General features: G+C 46.7%; 1 protein-coding gene across 1 annotated transcript in view; it reads left to right on the plus strand.

Moving 5' to 3' along the window:
* HEATR3 (HEAT repeat containing 3) overlaps positions 1-21,124 on the plus strand; it is a 239,440-nt gene that overhangs the window by 93,921 nt on the left and 124,395 nt on the right. Inside the window, exon 8 of the mRNA XM_069218649.1 lies at positions 8,621-8,711. Coding sequence (XP_069074750.1) covers positions 8,621-8,711 — 91 coding nt within the window. The remainder of the gene's footprint in view (positions 1-8,620; positions 8,712-21,124) is intronic.

Consider the following 21,124-nt stretch of genomic DNA (forward strand, 5'->3'; position numbering starts at 1 on the left):
TCCTTGCTGGCTTGGAGTCCTTTAGCACAGCTTATCTTGATGATATTGCTGTCTTTAGCTCCACCTGGCAGGATCACCTGGTCCACCTGAAGAAGGTTTTGAAGGCTCTGCAATCTGCAGGCCTCTCTATCAAGGCATCCAAATGCCAGATAGGGCAGGGAACTGTGGTTTACTTGGGCCACCTTGTAGGTGGAGGCCAAGTTCAGCCACTCCAACCCAAGATCCAGACTATTCTGGACTGGGTAGCTCCAAAAACCCAGACTCAAGTCAGGGCATTCCTTGGCTTGACTGGGTATTACAGGAGGTTTGTGAAGGGATATGGATCCATTGTGACAGCCCTCACTGAACTCACCTCCAAGAAAATGCCCAAGAAAGTGAACTGGACTGTGGAATGCCAACAGGCCTTTGACACCCTGAAACAAGCAATGTGCTCAGCACCAGTTCTCAAAGCTCCAGATTATTCTAAGCAGTTCATTGTGCAGACTGATGCCTCTGAACATGGGATAGGGGCAGTTTTGTCCCAAACAAATGATGATGGCCTTGACCAGCCTGTTGCTTTCATTAGCAGGAGGTTACTCCCCAGGGAGCAGCGTTGGAGTGCCATTGAGAGGGAGGCCTTTGCTGTGGTTTGGTCCCTGAAGAAGCTGAGACCATACCTCTTTGGGACTCACTTCCTAGTTCAAACTGACCACAGACCTCTCAAATGGCTGATGCAAATGAAAGGTGAAAATCCTAAACTGTTGAGGTGGTCCATCTCCCTACAGGGAATGGACTTTATAGTGGAACACAGACCTGGGACTGCCCATGCCAATGCAGATGGCCTTTCCAGGTTCTTCCACTTAGAAAATGAAGACTCTCTTGTGAAAGGTTAGTCTCATCCTCTTTCGTTTGGGGGGGGGGGGTTGTGTAAGGAAATGCCTCCTTGGCATGGTTGCCCCCTGACTTTTTGCCTTTGCTGATGCTATGTTTACAATTGAAAGTGTGCTGAGGCCTGCTAACCAGGCCCCAGCACCAGTGTTCTTTCCCTAACCTGTACTTTGGTATCCACAATTGGCAGACCCTGGCATCCAGATAAGTCCCTTGTAACTGGTACTTCTAGTACCAAGGGCCCTGATGCCAAGGAAGGTCTCTAAGGGCTGCAGCATGTCTTATGCCACCCTGGAGACCTCTCACTCAGCACAGACGCACTGCTTGCCAGCTTGTGTGTGCTAGTGAGGACAAAACGAGTAAGTCGACATGGCACTCCCCTCAGGGTGCCATGCCAGCCTCTCACTGCCTATGCAGTATAGGTAAGACACCCCTCTAGCAGGCCTTACAGCCCTAAGGCAGGGTGCACTATACCATAGGTGAGGGTACCAGTGCATGAGCATGGTACCCCTACAGTGTCTAAACAAAACCTTAGACATTGTAAGTGCAGGGTAGCCATAAGAGTATATGGTCTTGGGAGTTTGTCAAACACGAACTCCACAGCACCATAATGGCTACACTGAAAACTGGGAAGTTTGGTATCAAACTTCTCAGCACAATAAATGCACACTGATGCCAGTGTACATTTTATTGTAAAATACACCACCGAGGGCACCTTAGAGGTGCCCCCTGAAACTTAACCGACTATCTGTGTAGGCTGACTAGTTTTAGCAGCCTGCCACAAACCGAGACATGTTGCTGGCCCCATGGGGAGAGTGCCTTTGTCACTCTGAGACCAGTAACAAAGCCTGCACTGGGTGGAGATGCTAACACCTCCCCCAGGCAGGAATTGTCACACCTGGCGGTGAGCCTCAAAGGCTCACCTCCTTTGTGCCAACCCAGCAGGACACTCCAGCTAGTGGAGTTGCCCGCCCCCTCCGGCCAGGCCCCACTTTTGGCGGCAAGGCCGGAGAAGATAATGAGAAAAACAAGGAGGAGTCACTGACCAGTCAGGACAGCCCCTAAGGTATCATGAGCTGAAGTGACTCTAACTTTTAGAAATCCTCCATCTTGCAGATGGAGGATTCCCCCAATAGGGTTAGGATTGTGACCCCCTCCCCTTGGGAGGAGGCACAAAGAGGGTGTACCCACCCTCAGGGCTAGTAGCCATTGGCTACTAACCCCCCAGACCTAAACACGCCCTTAAATTTAGTATTTAAGGGCTACCCTGAACCCTAGAAAATTAGATTCCTGCAACTACAAGAAGAAGGACTGCCCAGCTGAAAACCCCTGCAGCGGAAGACCAGAAGACGACAACTGCCTTGGCTCCAGAAACTCACCGGCCTGTCTCCTGCCTTCCAAAGATCCTGCTTCAGCGACGCCTTCCAAAGGGACCAGCGACCTCGACATCCTCTGAGGACTGCCCCTGCTTCGAAAAGACAAGAAACTCCCGAGGACAGCGGACCTGCTCCAAGAAAAGCTGCAACTTTGTTTCCAGCAACTTTAAAGAACCCTGCAAGCTCCCCGCAAGAAGCGTGAGACTTGCAACACTGCACCCGGCGACCCCGACTCGGCTGGTGGCGATCCAACACCTCAGGAGGGACCCCAGGACTACTCTGATACTGTGAGTACCAAAACCTGTCCCCTCTGAGCCCCCACAGCGCCGCCTGCAGAGGGAATCCCGAGGCTTCCCCTGACCGCTACTCTTTGAACCTAAAGTCCCGACGCCTGGGAGAGACCCTGCACCCGCAGCCCCCAGGACCTGAAGGACCGGACTTTCACTGGAGAAGTGACCCCCAGGAGTCCCTCTCCCTTGCCCAAGTGGAGGTTTCCCCGAGGAACCCCCCCCCTTGCCTGCCTGCAGCGCTGAAGAGATCCCGAGATCTCTCATAGACTAACATCGCGAACCCGACGCTTGTTTCTACACTGCACCCGGCCGCCCCCGCGCCGCTGAGGGTGAACTTTCTGTGTTGGCTTGTGTCCCCCCCGGTGCCCTACAAAACCCCCCTGGTCTGCCCTCCGAAGACGCGGGTACTTACCTGCAAGCAGACCGGAACCGGGGCACCCCCTTCTCTCCATTCTAGCCTATGTGTTTTGGGCACCACTTTGAACTCTGCACCTGACCGGCCCTGAGCTGCTGGTGTGGTGACTTTGGGGTTGCTCTGAACCCCCAACGGTGGGCTACCTTGGACCAAGAACTAAGCCCTGTAAGTGTCTTACTTACCTGGTTAACCTAACAAATACTTACCTCCCCTAGGAACTGTGAAAATTGCACTAAGTGTCCACTTTTAAAACAGCTATTTGTGAATAACTTGAAAAGTATACATGCAATTTTGATGATTTGAAGTTCCTAAAGTACTTACCTGCAATACCTTTCGACTGAGATATTACATGTAGAATTTGAACCTGTGGTTCTTAAAATAAACTAAGAAAAGATATTTTTCTATACAAAAACCTATTGGCTGGATTTGTCTCTGAGTGTGTGTACCTCATTTATTGTCTATGTGTATGTACAACAAATGCTTAACACTACTCCTTGGATAAGCCTACTGCTCGACCACACTACCACAAAATAGAGCATTAGTATTATCTCTTTTTGCCACTATCTTACCTCTAAGGGGAACCCTTGGACTCTGTGCATACTATTCCTTACTTTGAAATAGTGCATACAGAGCCAACTTCCTACACTGGGTCATTCTTAAGACCTCATTTTCTACAAAAGGTTGTCCAGACATTCCATATCAACCACACTATAGACTTGGCAAGCTTTTTCCCACTGTCTCAATTGGTTGCAGAAAGGGCCTTATACGTTTTACATGTTAAACGAGGTGGGAGGTTGACTGTACTACATTGTAGGAAGTTGGCTCTGTATGTGCTATTTCAAAGTAAGGAATAGCATGCACAGAGTCCAAGTGTTCCCCTTAGAGGTAAAATAGTGGTAAAAAGAGATAATACTAATGCTCTATTTTGTGGTAGTGTGGTCGAGCAGTAGGCTTATCCAAGGAGTAGTGTTAAGCATTTGTTGTACATACACATAGACAATAAATGAGGTACACACACTCAGAGACAAATCCAGCCAATAGGTTTTGTTATAGAAAAATATCTTTTCTTAGTTTATTTTAAGAACCACAGGTTCAAATTTAACATGTAATATCTTGTTTGAAAGGTATTGCAGGTAAGTACATTAGGAACTTTGAATCATTTCAATTACATGTATACTTTTCAAGTTATTGACAAATAGCTACTTTAAAAGTGGACACTTAGTGCAATTTTCACAGTTCCTGGGGGAGGTAAGCTTTTGTTAGTTTTACCAGGTAAGTAAGACACTTACAGGGTTCAGTTCTTGGTCCAAAGTAGCCCACCGTTGGGGGTTCAGAGCAACCCCAAAGTCACCACACCAGCAGCTCAGGGCCGGTCAGGTGCAGAGTTCAAAGTGGTGCCCAAAACGCATAGGCTAGAATGGAGAGAAGGGGGTGCCCCGGTTCCGGTCTGCTTGCAGGTAAGTACCCGCGTCTTCGGAGGGCAGACCAGGGGGGTTTTGTAGGGCACCGGGGGGACACAAGCCCACACAGAAATTTCACCCTCAGCAGCGCGGGGGCGGCCGGGTGCAGTGTAGAAACAAGCGTCGGATTTGCAATGTTAGTCTATGAGAGATCAACGGATCTCTTCAGCGCTGCAGGCAGGCAAGGGGGGGCTTCCTCGGGGAAACCTCCACTTGGGCAAGGGAGAGGGACTCCTGGGGGTCACTTCTCCAGTGAAAGTCCGGTCCTTCAGGTCCTGGGGGCTGCGGGTGCAGGGTCTTTTCCAGGCGTCGGGACTTAGGTTTCAGAGAGTCGCGGTCAGGGGAAGCCTCGGGATTCCCTCTGCAGGCGGCGCTGTGGGGGCTCAGGGGGGACAGGTTTTGGTACTCACAGTATCAGAGTAGTCCTGGGGTCCCTCCTGAGGTGTTGGTTCTCCACCAGCCGAGTCGGGGTCGCCGGGTGCAGTGTTGCAAGTCTCACGCTTCTTGCGGGGAGCTTGCAGGGTTCTTTCAAGGCTGCTGGAAACAAAGTTGCAGCCTTTCTTGGAGCAGGTCCGCTGTCCTCGGGAGTTTCTTGTCTTTTCGAAGCAGGGGCAGTCCTCAGAGGATTCAGAGGTCGCTGGTCCCTTGGAAGGCGTCGCTGGAGCAGAGTTCTTTGGAAGGCAGGAGACAGGCCGGTGAGTTTCTGGAGCCAAGGCAGTTGTCGTCTTCTGGTCTTCCTCTGCAGGGGTTTTCAGCTAGGCAGTCCTTCTTCTTGTAGTTTGCAGGAATCTAATTTTCTAGGGTTCAGGGTAGCCCTTAAATACTAAATTTAAGGGCGTGTTTAGGTCTGGGGGGTTAGTAGCCAATGGCTACTAGCCCTGAGGGTGGGTACACCCTCTTTGTGCCTCCTCCCAAGGGGAGGGGGTCACAATCCTAACCCTATTGGGGGAATCCTCCATCTGCAAGATGGAGGATTTCTAAAAGTTAGAGTCACTTCAGCTCAGGACACCTTAGGGGCTGTCCTGACTGGCCAGTGACTCCTCCTTGTTGCTTTCTTTGTTCCCTCCAGCCTTGCCGCCAAAAGTGGGGGCCGTGGCCGGAGGGGGCGGGCAACTCCACTAAGCTGGAGTGCCCTGCTGGGCTGTGACAAAGGGGTGAGCCTTTGAGGCTCACCGCCAGGTGTTACAGCTCCTGCCTGGGGGAGGTGTTAGCATCTCCACCCAGTGCAGGCTTTGTTACTGGCCTCAGAGTGACAAAGGCACTCTCCCCATGGGGCCAGCAACATGTCTCTAGTGTGGCAGGCTGCTGGAACTAGTCAGCCTACACAGATAGTCGGTTAAGTTTTAGGGGGCACCTCTAAGGTGCCCTCTGTGGTGTATTTTACAATAAAATGTACACTGGCATCAGTGTGCATTTATTGTGCTGAGGAGTTTGATACCAAACTTCCCAGTTTTCAGTGTAGCCATTATGGTGCTGTGGAGTTCGTGTAAAACAGACTCCCAGACCATATACTCTTATGGCTACCCTGCACTTACAATGTCTAAGGTTTTGTTTAGACACTGTAGGGGCACAGTGCTCATGCACTGGTACCCTCACCTATGGTATAGTGCACCCTGCCTTAGGGCTGTAAGGCCTGCTAGAGGGGTGTCTTACCTATACTGCATAGGCAGTGAGAGGCTGGCATGGCACCCTGAGGGGAGTGCCATGTCGACTTACTCATTTTGTTCTCACTAGCACACACAGGCTTGTAAGCAGTGTGTCTGTGCTGAGTGAGGGGTCTCTAGGGTGGCATAAGACATGCTGCAGCCCTTAGAGACCTTTCCTTGGCATCAGGGCCCTTGGTACTAGAAGTACCAGTTTACAAGGGACTTATCTGAATGCCAGGGTGTGCCAATGGTGGATACAATGGTACATTTTAGGTGAAGGAACACTGGTGCTGGGGCCTGGTTAGCAGGGTCCCAGCACACTTCTTAGTCAAGTCAGCATCAGTATCAGACAAAAAGTGGGGGGGTAACTGCAACAGGGAGCCATTTCTTTACATACATAACTTAGAAAGACAAAGCAACTCTTTGTAGTTTTCAGCCATTCTCACATTGGAAAACTAATTTCCAAAGCAGGGCATTAGATTGTCAGATGTATTCATGTTTCCCATTCCAAAGCAAAACACAATACTCTGTGTGCCTACAACATATTCCACTAGGAAGAATAGAGCTACTATGGCTTTTGTTTTGTAGGCAGCATTCTATTCGCAGGCATTTGTAAAGCAGTAACTTGGTCAACCGTCCACACTTTGACTAACCTTGCTGTGCAGACATTCATCTCTGGCAAGAAGTTCAAGTTGGGAAAAACTATCCTTAAAATTTTGTTCCAATCCTCTGCTCCAATTCGCAGGCTACCACTTTAGGGAGAGGAGTACTATTCACTCTAGGCAAAGCATGCAGTCTACAGGAGCACATGCTGCAAACTGCAAATGTTACATAAAGAATTGGTTTACAGCTTGTAGTATTGTAGATTCAAATGAGCCCTCCTACTACCTCTGTGGCGGGTTCACAATGCAGCATTTCCAACACAAAGGATCTTTTTTTAATTACACCTATACTCCCTTCTGTATTAGTTACATCTATATATTCACTTACTCTCACCTGTATGAGAAAACACAATCTGAGGTGGGAGTCTATGGCCTGGTGCATTGTAGATATCGAGGGAGGTATCATGGTTCACCTTGAAACCAAAACCTTTACTTAGAAGAAAGATAATTTGTAATGTCTGTGCTCAAAACTAGAGGGCAGAATTGTGCAAAGCTTGTAAATCTACAGCACTACAAGCTGCAAATCTGTTGTTACGGGTAAATGTCTTCCTTTTCTCCCACAAAATACACTAGTAAATACAGTGTTTGCTTCCATAAAGCATCAATGTACTACAATTAAACACTACTTAACGTAGTAAGATCTTAATCATGTGGAGTATCCAACTTGAGTGACCATGCAAACAACATATGAATTATCCTGAGTGAAAGAAGCAGTGTGCCCTGTGTTCTTTCCTAAAATAGTTTGAATGGAGCAGCGTGTTTAATGTAGCACACATATGGATTTGAAGCCAGAAAGCCTTCTTAACAAAGATATAGACAGGCCTTTAAAAAAGTAAGTAGTGGGGGCCTGCATATGTGCTAGCACATAATATTATAGTCCAAAGTCAAGTTAAATCTCTTACATTTGGCAAATCCCTTGCTTAAGATAATCCTTAAAAGCCATTATATGATTGACTAAAATGACTGCACACAGCGAGTAATTTGCATATCCTAGGAGTAAACCTTTAGAGACTGAATATATACAGGTATCTTCGCTCAATACTAAGCACAATCTCTTCAGGAGAATGGGTAGCGTATAGGACACTTGAATATGTGGCAGTGTAATAGATTTACAAAACTCTACTTCAAACGGTGATGCTTATAAGTAGTCCCCTACAGAATTTCAGTAGGCACTTGAAAGCATGTGCTTCTGTACATTTATTATGTCTGGAGAGTGAATCGTAAATTTGCACAGTTCTAGCTGCATATATCAGAAGTTTGTCCAACTAGACTTGAACCCTTTCTAACACCCTCCCACCACCACCACCACCCCAGTGGGATAGATATGCCAAGACATGGGTCCCTTGTTCACTGTGCCACTGGATTCAAGGTAACCTGGCTGATACCCCCAAACCTGTCCCAGGATTCTTGTTTCCGGCCCGCAGTTTGGGCTGGACTGCTCCCTTGGGGAGAAGGGTCAAAACTAAGTTGTATATGGACTGGTCTAAACTGGGGTGGCATGCTGGGAAAAAATAAACAATGGATTAAACCCCGATCTGTGACTCAGGGTCAATGTTTGCATTGTTCAGCATTCTGTCCATCATCTGTTGTTTTTGCTTTTACAGAATAAAATTGCCTGGGGATTTATTTGCTAAGATTATTGGAATTTAACTGATCACAAGCATTGCAGTTGTAAATGCCACCTTTTGTTCTGCTGAAATAAGCTTTAGTTTTGACTCATTGACTCTTAACTTCTTGACTGAGCTACCTTTTGATGTTTGTGCAGCATCAGATGCCTCAATGTCAGACAAGTTATTGTTTTAACAAGTTTCCTTAAATAGTGCTGCTGTGTTTTAGAGGGCTATGCATGGTAAACTGTGTACAATTTTGTTGGCATAACAATATGGATATGTTATTTGTTCTAGCCCAAGAATGAAGAGGTGAAGCAAGCATCTGCCTTATTGGTGGCACAGAAGACTGCTTTGGAAATTCTTGTTAATGTGTGTTCAAGTGAAGGTATGTATGTTTTTATGAGGTCTAGTAGAGTGGATGATTGAAATCCTGTCTGGTTTATGTGAATTCCTGTCTGGTTTATGTGAATTCCTGTCTGGAATTACGTGAAGACATAGCCAGTCCCTTATGGTAGAACTTACAAATCACTCAGTTGCCAGAAAGCTTAAGCCTTTGTATTTTGTCCATCACAACTTTTCATTTCTAGGCGGAGAATTGACACTCCAGTTGTGCACTTTTTCCTCAACTGTTTAACTTACATAGCTTATGAAGTGTTTTTTTTTTTTTTTTTTCCTGAAACTCACCAGGCAATGGGTGATTGTAATGGGCCTCGACGTTTTTAGGTTTTGCCTGCACAGCTGTGCTTGCAAAATCACATGTATTTATTTGGAAATATCCTAAAAGGGGCTTAGAGCCCGCCCATACTTACCTTGACTTTCCATTGGCTGGCTCCCACATGGCTCCTTCGTCACATTACTTACCATTGGCTGCCTCTCACGTTGCGTCACCCTGCTCTACTTACCATTAGCTGGCTCCCACGTGACTCCTTGCTGGTCAGCACCTCCTCCTCTCCTCCGTCATCCTGCTGTGGAGCCAGGACCAAGTACTGCTTTGGTGGCCAGTGTCTTTACACTGGCAACAGCCGTCTGCCGGTACTATTTTATTTTTAATTAGTTTCCCCTCCTCTTCATCCCTTCCTACCCACGCTATCTGTTGTCTTAATGTCGTACATAGTTTGCGTACTCTTTTAATAGCCTGTTTCTTAGCACACTGCACCATTCCTCCTACTGTTTGTTTCTCAACACCCCGACCCACCCATCCTCCCGTCGTCCGCTGTTAAATCGACCACCATGCCCAGTTTTCTATGAACATTTTAGCTGAAAAACGCACCCTCTTGTACTGTTAATTTTAGAAATGTGAGCTTCCACTTAATTTCCCTCTATCCATCCCTTCCAAGTACCACAGGCTAACTACCAGTTCTGAGGCAGGCAGACAGAGAAGCGGGATGGGAGTGCTGCCCAAGCACTCGTGATTGAGCAAGCAGTGCAGCCCTGGTACAGTTGAAAAAGTAAGTTTAGTCATGAATGCCTTTTGAGCAGTGTGGGTGGTGCCGGCTTGGGGGCTCATCTGCTTCTGAGACACAGCCTGGTCCGGCCGCGGCATTCTTGTGTCATGGTATCATGCGCCCGCAACACTAACCGTCAACCATTTGCCATCAAGAAGTAGAGTATCTCAGACTCACTCAGATGGCAGGATCATGCGATGATTTATGCGGCTCGCTTAGGTCTGTGTGAATTGTCATTACTAATAATATTGTTTTCATCATCAGCTCATCCAGGTTCATTGGCTTAGCAAATGCTTGTACTTTTTTTGCTCTTTCCCAGAGTAGACAGACTGCAACAGGTCAATACCTCGTGACCTCTCAGTTTTGTTGAGGGGCCGCACTCAGTGGCAGGATGTTGGTTTCCAGGCTGCAGCACTCATTGCAGTTCATCTGTCGCCTTCTTCTAGGCCTACAGAACGGTCCTAAGCAGCAGTTTTCCTCAGTGCTGCCTCATGGCCGACATCTGGGCCTGCTTTGTGGAGTTTGTCAAGTTACTGGTGGGCACCAGGGGTAAAGAAGTAGGATGTTTTTGCGCCAAGGAGCAAAAGGATCACGCTTCTGTCTCCTGGCCCTGCCCTCCCTGAGGACATAATTCACATTGTTGGTTTAAGATTAGTGAATTTGCTAAACCACCAGCTCTCCAGTGACGGGATGGAGGGTCCATATGCTGCTGGGTGGGTGGCCACACACTTAAAATCGCTGGCACAGCCCAGGGGCGTGGCTACCATCGGTACAGCAGGTGCAGTGCACCAGGGCCCATTCAACCCTAATAATTGTTGTATATTACTACCCCCAACCCCACTCTAAGGAGCCATTTACCTTTTTTGCACCAGGGCCTGTGGCATCCTCTTTACGCCACTGTCTGGCACCTGCCACCAGCCTCCGCATCACTCCTCTTCCACCAGGGGTGGCTTTGCACCAGTAGCTAGTGCAGCGCACATCAGCAAAGCTGCACAGAGACAAGCAGGCTCTCTGAGCACTGCTGAGAGCTCAGCTTTCTGCAGCATTGAATGCCCAAGTAAGGCCAGTCAACAACAGGCCTCTGTGCACCTTGGGTTCTGCAATTAAAATCAGCAGCCCTGTGGTGGACCCAGCCCGATCCGAAGACACTCTCAGCGTGCACTGCCAGTCACCTTACAGTGCAGTAAAACTTTCGCAGAGTTAGTGAGATGAGTGACTGATGTTTTTTTCTCTACTAACATGCTGCTGAATTAAAAATAAAAACTTGAGAGCTGTCAAAGTTGCAAACAGAAAAGTAGAACACTGAATACTGATAAAAACCTGACATTTCTGCTGAACTCGTTTGATCAGGGTGCTTGTTTTGACTGCAAGTGAAGGTCTCAGTGGAGCCTTGTGATCATTTATTCTCCCCCTTCAAAACTCAATCTCCACGTGTTGACTTTAGCATTTTATTTCTGATGACACTATTATTTGCTGCACTGCTACTAAAGGTGTACCTATTTACACTGATCTTCGAAAGCACAGGTTTGAGGGCCATAGTAAACAGAAAGGATGATACGTTGCAACAAGTTTCAAAGCCCTTTTTCACGTATGTGATTTATGAATACAGAAACTGGATACTAAACACAATAAATGTCAACTGTGATTAGAAGGAGCAGAATGTTTACAGTCTGTAGGTGTAACTTCCAACTTTATAAATTCAGCATGCCTGTCACTGATGGTCTGGTGGATAGATATCGCTGTAATTCGGCTGCTTGTAGAAGCCCCAGTCTACCGGTGCCTGATGTCTTACATCTGTTCAGTGATTGATGGGGCCTTAAATACAAGTTATCCTCTTGCAAGCAGAAAGCAAACCGGCATGAACTGCATTACTTCAACGGGTTGTTTCAATACAATCTACTCACCAGAAGTGAAACTTTATGTTCGATGGCATATGTTGCTGCAGATACACATGTTTCGCACAGTCCGCTGCCTGGTGTTGGGCTCGGAGTATTACAAGTTGTTTTTCTTCGTAGAAGTCTTTTTTGGTCACTGGACCGAAGGACTCCTCCCTCTTCGGCTCCATTGCGCATGGGCGTCGACTCCATCTTAGATTGTTTTTTTCCGCTGTCGGGTTCGGACGTATTCCTTTTCGCTCCGTGTTTCGGTTCGGAAAGTTAGTCAGAATCTCGGAAGAAAGCGTCGGTATTGTTCCGTTCGGTATCGGGATAGTTAGGTACATCGACGCCGATCATCGGAAGACTTTGGGGTAGCTTCGATCCCCCATCGGGGCCTGGTCGGCCCGACCGCGTGCGACATCGAAGCCGATGGAACGGACCCCGTTTCGTTTCTGCCCAAAATGTCACAGTAAGTATCCTTATACAGATCAGCACTTGGTCTGTAACTTGTGCTTGTCTCCCGAGCACAAGGAGGATACCTGTGAGGCCTGTCGAGCCTTCCGGTCCAGAAAAACACTCCGGGACCGAAGAGCCAGGCGTCTACAAATGGCGTCCACGCCGACAAAACAACGTTTCGACGACGAAGAGGAAACATTCTCGGTTCCGGAATCAGAATCCGGAGACTCCGACGTCGAACAACAGCAACAAACAGTGAGTAAGACGTCGAAAATTAAAACCATCGAGAAGACAAAAGCCCAGGGGACGCCACTGCCAACAGGCCATGGCTCGACCCATAAAACTGGCGAGCCGTCGAAGGCGCCGAAAAAGGGCACGCCCATAGCGAAGACACCCGACTCCGGTCGAGGGACCGCCATGGAGCAACCTCGGAGCCGAGATAGCGGCTCCGAGAGGCAAAAACAAGATGCCGGCACCGAAAAACATCGGCACCGAGACACACTGCCGAAAGCCACAAAAATTCTGTTGGTGCCGAAGCCGAAAAAAGATTCTCTCTCGGCGCCGAAAAGTTCCACACCTCCATCCTACACAGAGGAACAAGGAATAAGTGGCCAGATGCACAGATTTGGACAAGAGCTCCAAAGTGTAGAATCAGACTACACACAAAAGAGACTGTACATCCAGCAAGACACAGGGAAGATATCAACCCTTCCCCCAATAATGAGAAAAAGCAGGATCGGACTTCTCAAGGATGACTCACAACCACAAGCCAAAGTGGTTAAAAAAGTCACGCCTCCGCCCTCTCCACCACAACAGGCATCGCCGGCACAAACACCGCCACAAATGCACTCACCAGCGCAAACTACCATAAGTCAAGATAATCAGGATCAAGACGCTTGGGACCTATATGACACCCCAGTGCCGGACAATGATCCCGATTCATACCCCACAAAGCCGTCACCGCCAGAGGACAGTACCTCATACTCGCAACTGGTGGCTAGGGCAGCAGAATTCCACAATGTCCAACTGCATTCCGATCCTATAGAGGATGATTTTTTATTTAACACCCTCTCGGCTACACATAGCCAATATCAATGTCTCCCAATGCTACCAGGGATGTTACGGCACGCAAAACAAATTTTTGAAGAGCCCGTAAAATCAAGAGCCATCACCCCAAGGGTGGATAAGAAATACAAACCACCACCCACAGACCCAGTGTTTATTACTTCGCAGTTACCACCTGACTCCGTAGTAGTAGGGGCAGCTCGCAAAAGAGCAAATTCCCATACATCTGGCGACGCCCCACCTCCGGACAAAGAAAGCAGAAAATTTGATGCGGCAGGAAAAAGAGTAGCATCACAGGCAGCCAACCAGTGGCGCATCGCAAATTCTCAAGCGCTGCTGGCCCGATATGACCGCGCACACTGGGATGAGATGCAACATCTCATAGACCATCTTCCCCAGGAATACCAAAAAAGGGCGCAGCAAATAGTTGAAGAGGGACAAACGATCTCAAACAATCAAATCCGCTCTTCAATGGACGCAGCCGATACTGCAGCGAGAACAGTCAACACTGCTGTCACCATAAGGAGACACGCTTGGCTCCGCACTTCAGGCTTCAAACCTGAAATCCAGCAGGCTGTCCTTAATATGCCCTTCAACGAGAAACAACTTTTTGGCCCTGAAGTGGACACAGCCATTGAAAAACTTAAAAAGGACACAGACACGGCCAAAGCCATGGGCGCACTCTACTCCCCGCAGAGCAGAGGCTCTTTTAGAAAAACTCCATTTAGAGGGGGGTTTCGTGGCCAACCCACAGACACCACCAGCCAACAAACAAGAACCACACCATATCAGGGTTCATTCCAAAGGGGAGGTTTCAGGGGATATAGAGGGGGTCAATTCCCAAGGAGTAGGGGAAGATTCCAGACTCCAAAAACACCTACACCTAAACAGTGACTTTCAAGTCACACAACCCCTTCACTCAACACCAGTGGGGGGAAGACTAAGCCAATTCTACCAATCTTGGCAGCAGATTACAACAGACAATTGGGTATTAGCAATAATCCAACATGGCTATTGCATAGAATTCCACAAATTCCCACCAAACATCCCTCCAAAAACACACAAAATGTCACCACAACATTTAGAACTTTTAGGACTAGAAGTTCAAGCACTACTGCAAAAGGATGCAATAGAGTTAGTACCAGTACAACAAAAAAACACAGGAGTTTACTCCCTGTACTTTCTAATTCCAAAAAAAGACAAAACATTAAGACCAATATTAGATCTCAGGACACTAAATACCTACATCATATCGGACCACTTTCACATGGTCACACTACAAGACATTCCACTGCTCAAACAGCAAGATTACATGACCACATTAGACCTAAAAGATGCGTACTTTCATATACCGATACACCCTTCTCACAGAAAGTACCTAAGGTTCGTATTCAAAGGAATACATTACCAATTCAAGGTGTTGCCATTCGGAATAACAACTGCACCAAGAGTATTCACAAAATGTCTAGCAGTAGTAGCAGCACATATCAGGAGACCACAGATACATGTGTTTCCTTACCTAGACGATTGGCTAATCAAGACCAACACAGTAAAAAAGTGCACAAACAACACCACATATGTCATACAAACCCTTCACAAACTGGGTTTCTCCATCAACTATACAAAGTCACACCTCGAACCGTGTCAGACACAACAATATCTAGGGGCAACCATCAACACATCAAAAGGAATTGCCACTCCAAGTCCACAAAGAGTGCAAGCATTCCACAAGGTAATAAGTGCTATGTTTCCAAACCAAAAGATACAAGCAAAATTTGTGCTAAAACTTCTAGGCATGATGTCATCATGCATAGCCATTGTCCCAAACGCAAGACTACACATGCGACCCTTACAACAGTGCCTAGCATCACAATGGTCACAGGCACAGGGTCAACTTCAAGATCTGGTGTTGGTAGACCGCCAAACATACCTCTCGCTTCTATGGTGGAACAGCAACAATTTAAACAAAGGGCGGACATTTCAGGACCCAGTGCCTCAATACGTTATAACAGATGCTTCCATGACAGGGTGGGGAGCACACCTCAATCACCACAGCATTCAAGGACAATGGGATGTACACCAAGCAAAATTTCATATCAATTACCTAGAACTGTTAGCAGTATTTCTAGCGTTAAAAGCCTTTCAACCCATAATAAAACACAAATACATTCTTGTCAAAACAGACAACATGACAACAATGTATTATTTAAACAAACAAGGAGGAACACACTCAACACAATTGTGTCTCCTAACACAAAAAATATGGCAGTGGGCGATTCACAACAACATTCGCCTAATAGCACAATTTATTCCAGGGATCCAAAACCAACTAGCAGACAACCTTTCGCGAGACCACCAACAAGTCCACGAATGGGAAATTCACCCCCAAGTTCTGAACAAGTACTTTCAAATTTGGGGAACACCCCAGATAGATTTGTTCGCAACAAAAGAAAACGCAAAATGCCAAAACTTCGCATCCAGGTACCCACACCGCGAATCACAAGGCAATGCTCTATGGATGAGTTGGTCAGGGATATTTGCATACGCTTTTCCCCCTCTCCCTCTCCTTCCATATCTAGTAAACAAGTTGAGTCAAAACCAACTCAAACTCATACTGATAGCACCCACATGGGCAAGACAACCTTGGTATACAACTCTACTAGACCTTTCACTAGTACCGCATGTCAAACTACCCAACAGACCAGATCTGTTAACACAACACAAACAACAGATCAGGCATCCAAACCCAGCATCATTGAATCTGGCAATATGGCTCCTGAAATCCTAGAATTCGGACACTTAGACCTCACACAAGAATGTATGGAGGTCATAAAACAAGCTAGAAAAGCTTCCACTAGACACTGCTATGCATCTAAGTGGAAAAGATTTGTTTGCTACTGCCATACCAATCAAATCCAACCATTGCATGCCTCTACAAAGGACATAGTGGGATACTTACTACATTTGCAAAAAGCGAATCTCGCTTTTTCATCTATAAAAATACACCTCGCAGCTATATCTGCTTACCTACAAACTACTCATTCATCGTCTCTATTTAGAATACCAGTTATTAAAGCATTCATGGAAGGGCTAAAAAGAATTATACCACCAAGAACACCACCAGTTCCTTCATGGAACCTTAACATCGTCTTAACAAGACTCATGGGTCCACCTTTCGAACCCATGCATTCCTGTGAAATGCAATATCTAACCTGGAAAGTCGCATTTCTCATTGCAATCACATCCCTCAGAAGAGTAAGTGAAATACCGGCATTTACCATACAAGAACCATTTATTCAAATACACAAAAATAAAATAGTTCTAAGAACAAATCCAAAATTTCTACCAAAAGTAATCTCACCATTCCATTTAAATCAAACAGTAGAATTGCCAGTGTTCTTCCCACAACCAGATTCCGTGGCTGAAAGGGCACTACATACATTAGACATCAAAAGAGCACTAATGTACTACATTGACAGAACAAAGCTAATCAGATAAACAAAACAAATGTTCATAGCTTTTCAAAAACCACACATAGGAAATCCAATCTCTAAACAAGGCATTGCTAGATGGATAGTCAGATGTATTCAAACATGCTATCTTAAAGCCAAGAGAGAATTGCCTATTACACCAAAGGCACACTCAACCAGAAAGAAAGGTGCTACAATGGCCTTTGTAGGAAACATTCCTATGAGCGAAATATGTAAGGCTGCAACCTGGTCTACGCCTCATACATTTACTAAACACTACTGTGTAGACGTACTAAATGCACAACAAGCTACAGTGGGCCAAGCTGTACTAAGAACATTATTCCAAACTACTTCAACTCCTACAGGCTAAACCACCGCTTTTAGGGGAGGTAACTGCTTTATAGTCTATGCGAAACATGTGTATCTGCAGCAACATATGCCATCGAACTGAAAATGTCACTTACCCAGTGTACATCTGTTCGTGGCATTAGTCGCTGCAGATTCACATGTGCCCTCCCGCCTCCCCGGGAAGCCTGTAGCCGTTTAGAAGTAGATCTTAAATCTTAAACATTTGTACATTTGTAAATAATTATTATAAACTTTTTATGTACATACGTATTCACTCCATTGCATGGGCACTATTTATAGCAAACAACTCCATCCTCACCCTCTGCGGGGAAAACAATCTAAGATGGAGTCGACGCCCATGCGCAATGGAGCCGAAGAGGGAGGAGTCCTTCGGTCCCGTGACCAAAAAAGACTTCTTCGAAGAAAAACAACTTGTAATACTCCGAGCCCAACACCAGGCAGCGGACTGTGCCAAACATGTGAATCTGCAGCGACTAATGCCACGAACAGATGTACACTGGGTAAGTGACATTTTCATTGTAGAGGTAGTTGCTGAAACAGATGAACAGTGTGCAGTACACATGCACTGAAACCATGAATATGTTACAGACGGATTGCCTCATTTTTTTTCCCTGTTTTGGAGAATTTTGAGGGAAATTGTATGCCTACATGTTGTGCATTTGAGGAGCAGTGAAACATTCCTTAAAGTAAAAATAAAAAATGCTTTAACATGGCCAGCTTCGACTGCGTCATGGGGCTTTTTTTTTTTTAAACTTTTATCTATGTTGCGCAGCAACTTAAATGCTATGCAGCATGTAAAAAACATTGACAAAGCCAATAAATATTGCATAGGTAAAACCTATCAGCTTTGCCAGTGCTTGTTGTTTTTCAGTAAATTATTGGGCTGTTTCTAAACATTGGGATTACCTGCACTCAGGACCTCATCCACAAATCATGCTTTCCTGTTAAGTGGTGGTTTGGTACTAACACGCTCCTCAGAGTCTGCATCAGATTTGTCTTCCTCCTTTGCCTTTTCTAGCTCTGATGAATTAAACCTTTTAACCAGTTCAACCTAGGATGCCATTAAGGGCCATATGTGCGAACACTTTTTCCCATAGACACAGAATGGGGAAAAACCTTTGCTACATCTGGCCCTAAGCTCCCTGCTTCAGAAGCAGCCTACTTTCTGACGGTATATGCAATTATCCTTGATTTGGAGAAGACTTTACATTTTGAACTAACAGAACTTTCTTTGGCTCAGGCTTCTCGATTGGCCACAAACTGAGGATACTTTAGCCCACCTCAAGCCACTGGCCATGGGCTAATTTAGAAATTCTAATGTTTTACAAACCTTTAGGGGTTGTTTCTTGGCCCACAAAGGAACTATAACTTATAGTTTTGGATGTACACCAATTTATTAACTGCTTCTTTTATTTTCTTGTAAATAAGGCCTACTCCACCGAGTGAGCAGTAGCTCGACATTATTTTTATTGAATGTTGCTTAGTGTTTCTTGTGATATAGTAATCCTAGAATAAGCACAGAATGGTACTCCTCGAGTGAAGTGCAAAAACCTGATTATCATACTGAAGTACAATATTACTTTTTCATTTTTCTATAGCACCATTGTTACCAGGGGTGTTCATGCTTTTTATAATGTAGCAAAACAACTGAAAATAGATGAGTCTCCCTTACTGGAGGAACAAAAACTTGATTAAAGTTAGTGTGCCAAGAAAACTTTCAAGTGGGTGGGTTGATGGGTAAGGAGGTGAGGGGGGGGGGAAGGAGTAGAGGTTAAAGGTAGAAGGAAAGAGGAGGGGGGATAAGTGATGAGGTGGGCAGCAGCATGTAAGCTAATCACAACAATGGAGAGAGGTGGTGAAGGTTATATAAAAGAGAACAGCAAAGTGGGTTTGAAGAAAGAATTGAGTATGACAAAGGAGTGTGGGCTGAGAGTGGAGTGGGGGAAGGAGGTGAGAGAAGTATTGGGGAGCATCAGAGAGGCAGTGAAGAAGAGGCTAGGGGAAACTCTGTGGGAGGAGTTTATTGGAAGAAAGAGTGGGCAAGAGAAGCAGTGCTGGGTAGCTCAAGCCTTTATTCAGGCTTCTGGTAAAAACCAAGATGTACTCTAACTCATTAATTATGCTTAATCGGGTACTTATAGACGTGTCTAAGAGTATTCAAGAGGTCGAATCATATATATATATATATATATATATATATATATATATATATATATATATATATATATATTTTCTTTCTTGATATTCATTAACAGATGTAAGGAAATGGCTCCCTGTTGCAGTTACCCCCCACTTTTTGCCTGATACTGATGCTGACTTGACTGAGAAGTGTGCTGGGACCCTGCTAACCAGGCCCCAGCACCAGTGTTCTTTCACCTAAAATGTACCATTGTTTCCACAATTGGCACAACCCTGGCACCTAGGTAAGTCCCTTTTAACTGGTACCCCTGGTACCAAGGGCCCTGATGCCAGGGAAGGTCTCTAAGGGCTTCAGCATGTCTTATGCCACCCTGGGGACCCCTCACTCAGCACAGACACACTGCTTGCCAGCTTGTGTGTGCTGGTGGGGAGAAAATGACTAAGTCGACATGGCACTCCCCTCAGGGTGCCATGCCAACCTCACACTGCCTGTGGCATAGGTAAGTCACCCCTCTAGCAGGCCTCACAGCCCTAAGGCAGGGTGCACTATACCACAGGTGAGGGCATATGTGCATGAGCACTATGCCCCAACAGTGTCTAAGCTAAACCTTAGACATTGTAAGTGCAGGGTAGCCATAAGAGTATATGGGCTGGGAGTCTGTCAAAAACGAAATCCACAGCTCCATAATGGCTACACTGAAAACTGGGAAGTTTAGTATCAAACTTCTCAGAAGAATAAACCCACACTGATGCCAGTGTTGGATTTATTAAAAAATGCACACAGAGGGCATCTTAGAGATGCCCCCTGTATTTTACCCAATTGTTCAGTGCAGGACTGACTGGTCTGTGCCAGCCTGCTGCTGAGAGACTAGTTTCTGACCCCATGTGGTGAGGGCCTTTGAGCTCTCTGAGGACAGAAACAAAGCCTGCTCTGGGTGGAGGTGCTTCACACCTCCCCCCTGCAGGAACTGTAACACCTAGCAGTGAGCTTCAAAGGCTCAAGCTTCGTGTTACAATGCCCCAGGGCACTCCAGCTAGTGGAGATGCCCGCCCCCCTGGACACAGCCCCCACTTTTGGCAGCAAGTCCAGGAGAGATAATGAGAAAAACAAGGAGTCGTCACCGGCCAGTCAGGACAGCCCCTAAGGTGTCCTGAGCTGAGGTGACTCTGACTTTTAGAAATCCTCCATCTTGCAGATGGAGGATTCCCCCAATAGGGATAGGATTGTGACCCCCTCCCCTTGGGAGGAGGCACAAAGAGGGGGTACCCACCCTCAGGGCTAGTAGCCATTGGCTACTAACCCCCCAGACCTAAACACGCCCTTAAATTTAGTATTTAAGGGCTTCCCTGAACCTAAGAATTTAGATTCCTGCAACTTAAAGAAGAGGACTGCTGAGCTGAAAGACCCCTGCAGAAGAAGAAAAGAAGACACCAACTGCTTTGGCCCCAGTCCTACCGGCCTGTCTCCTGCCTTCTAAAGAAACCTGCTCCAGCGGCGCTTTCCCCAGGACCAGCGACCTCTGAATCCTCAGAGGACTGCCCTGTTTCAAGAGGAACAAGAAACTCCTGAGGACAGCGGCCCTGTTCCAAAAAGACTGCAACTTTGTTTCAGAGGAGCAGATTTAAAGACCCCTGCAATCCCCGCAAGAAGCGTGAGACTTGCAACACTGCACCCGGCGACCCCGACTCGACTGGTGGAGAAACAACGCTACAGGGAGGACCCTCCGGCGACTCCAAGACTGTGAGTAACCAAAGTTGTCCCCCCTGAGCCCCCACAGCGACGCCTGCAGAGGGAATCCCTAGGCTCCCCCTGACTGCGACTGCCTGACTCTAAAATCCCGACAACTGGAAAAGACCCTGCACCCGCAGCCCCCAGCACCTGAAGGATCGGAACTCCAGTGCAGGAGTAACCCCCAGGAGGCACTCTCCCTTGCCCAGGTGGTGGCTACCCTGAGGAGCCCCCACCCCCCTTGCCTG

This window comes from Pleurodeles waltl, chromosome 12 (assembly GCF_031143425.1).
Source record: "Pleurodeles waltl isolate 20211129_DDA chromosome 12, aPleWal1.hap1.20221129, whole genome shotgun sequence".
Classification (NCBI taxonomy): domain Eukaryota; kingdom Metazoa; phylum Chordata; class Amphibia; order Caudata; family Salamandridae; genus Pleurodeles; species Pleurodeles waltl.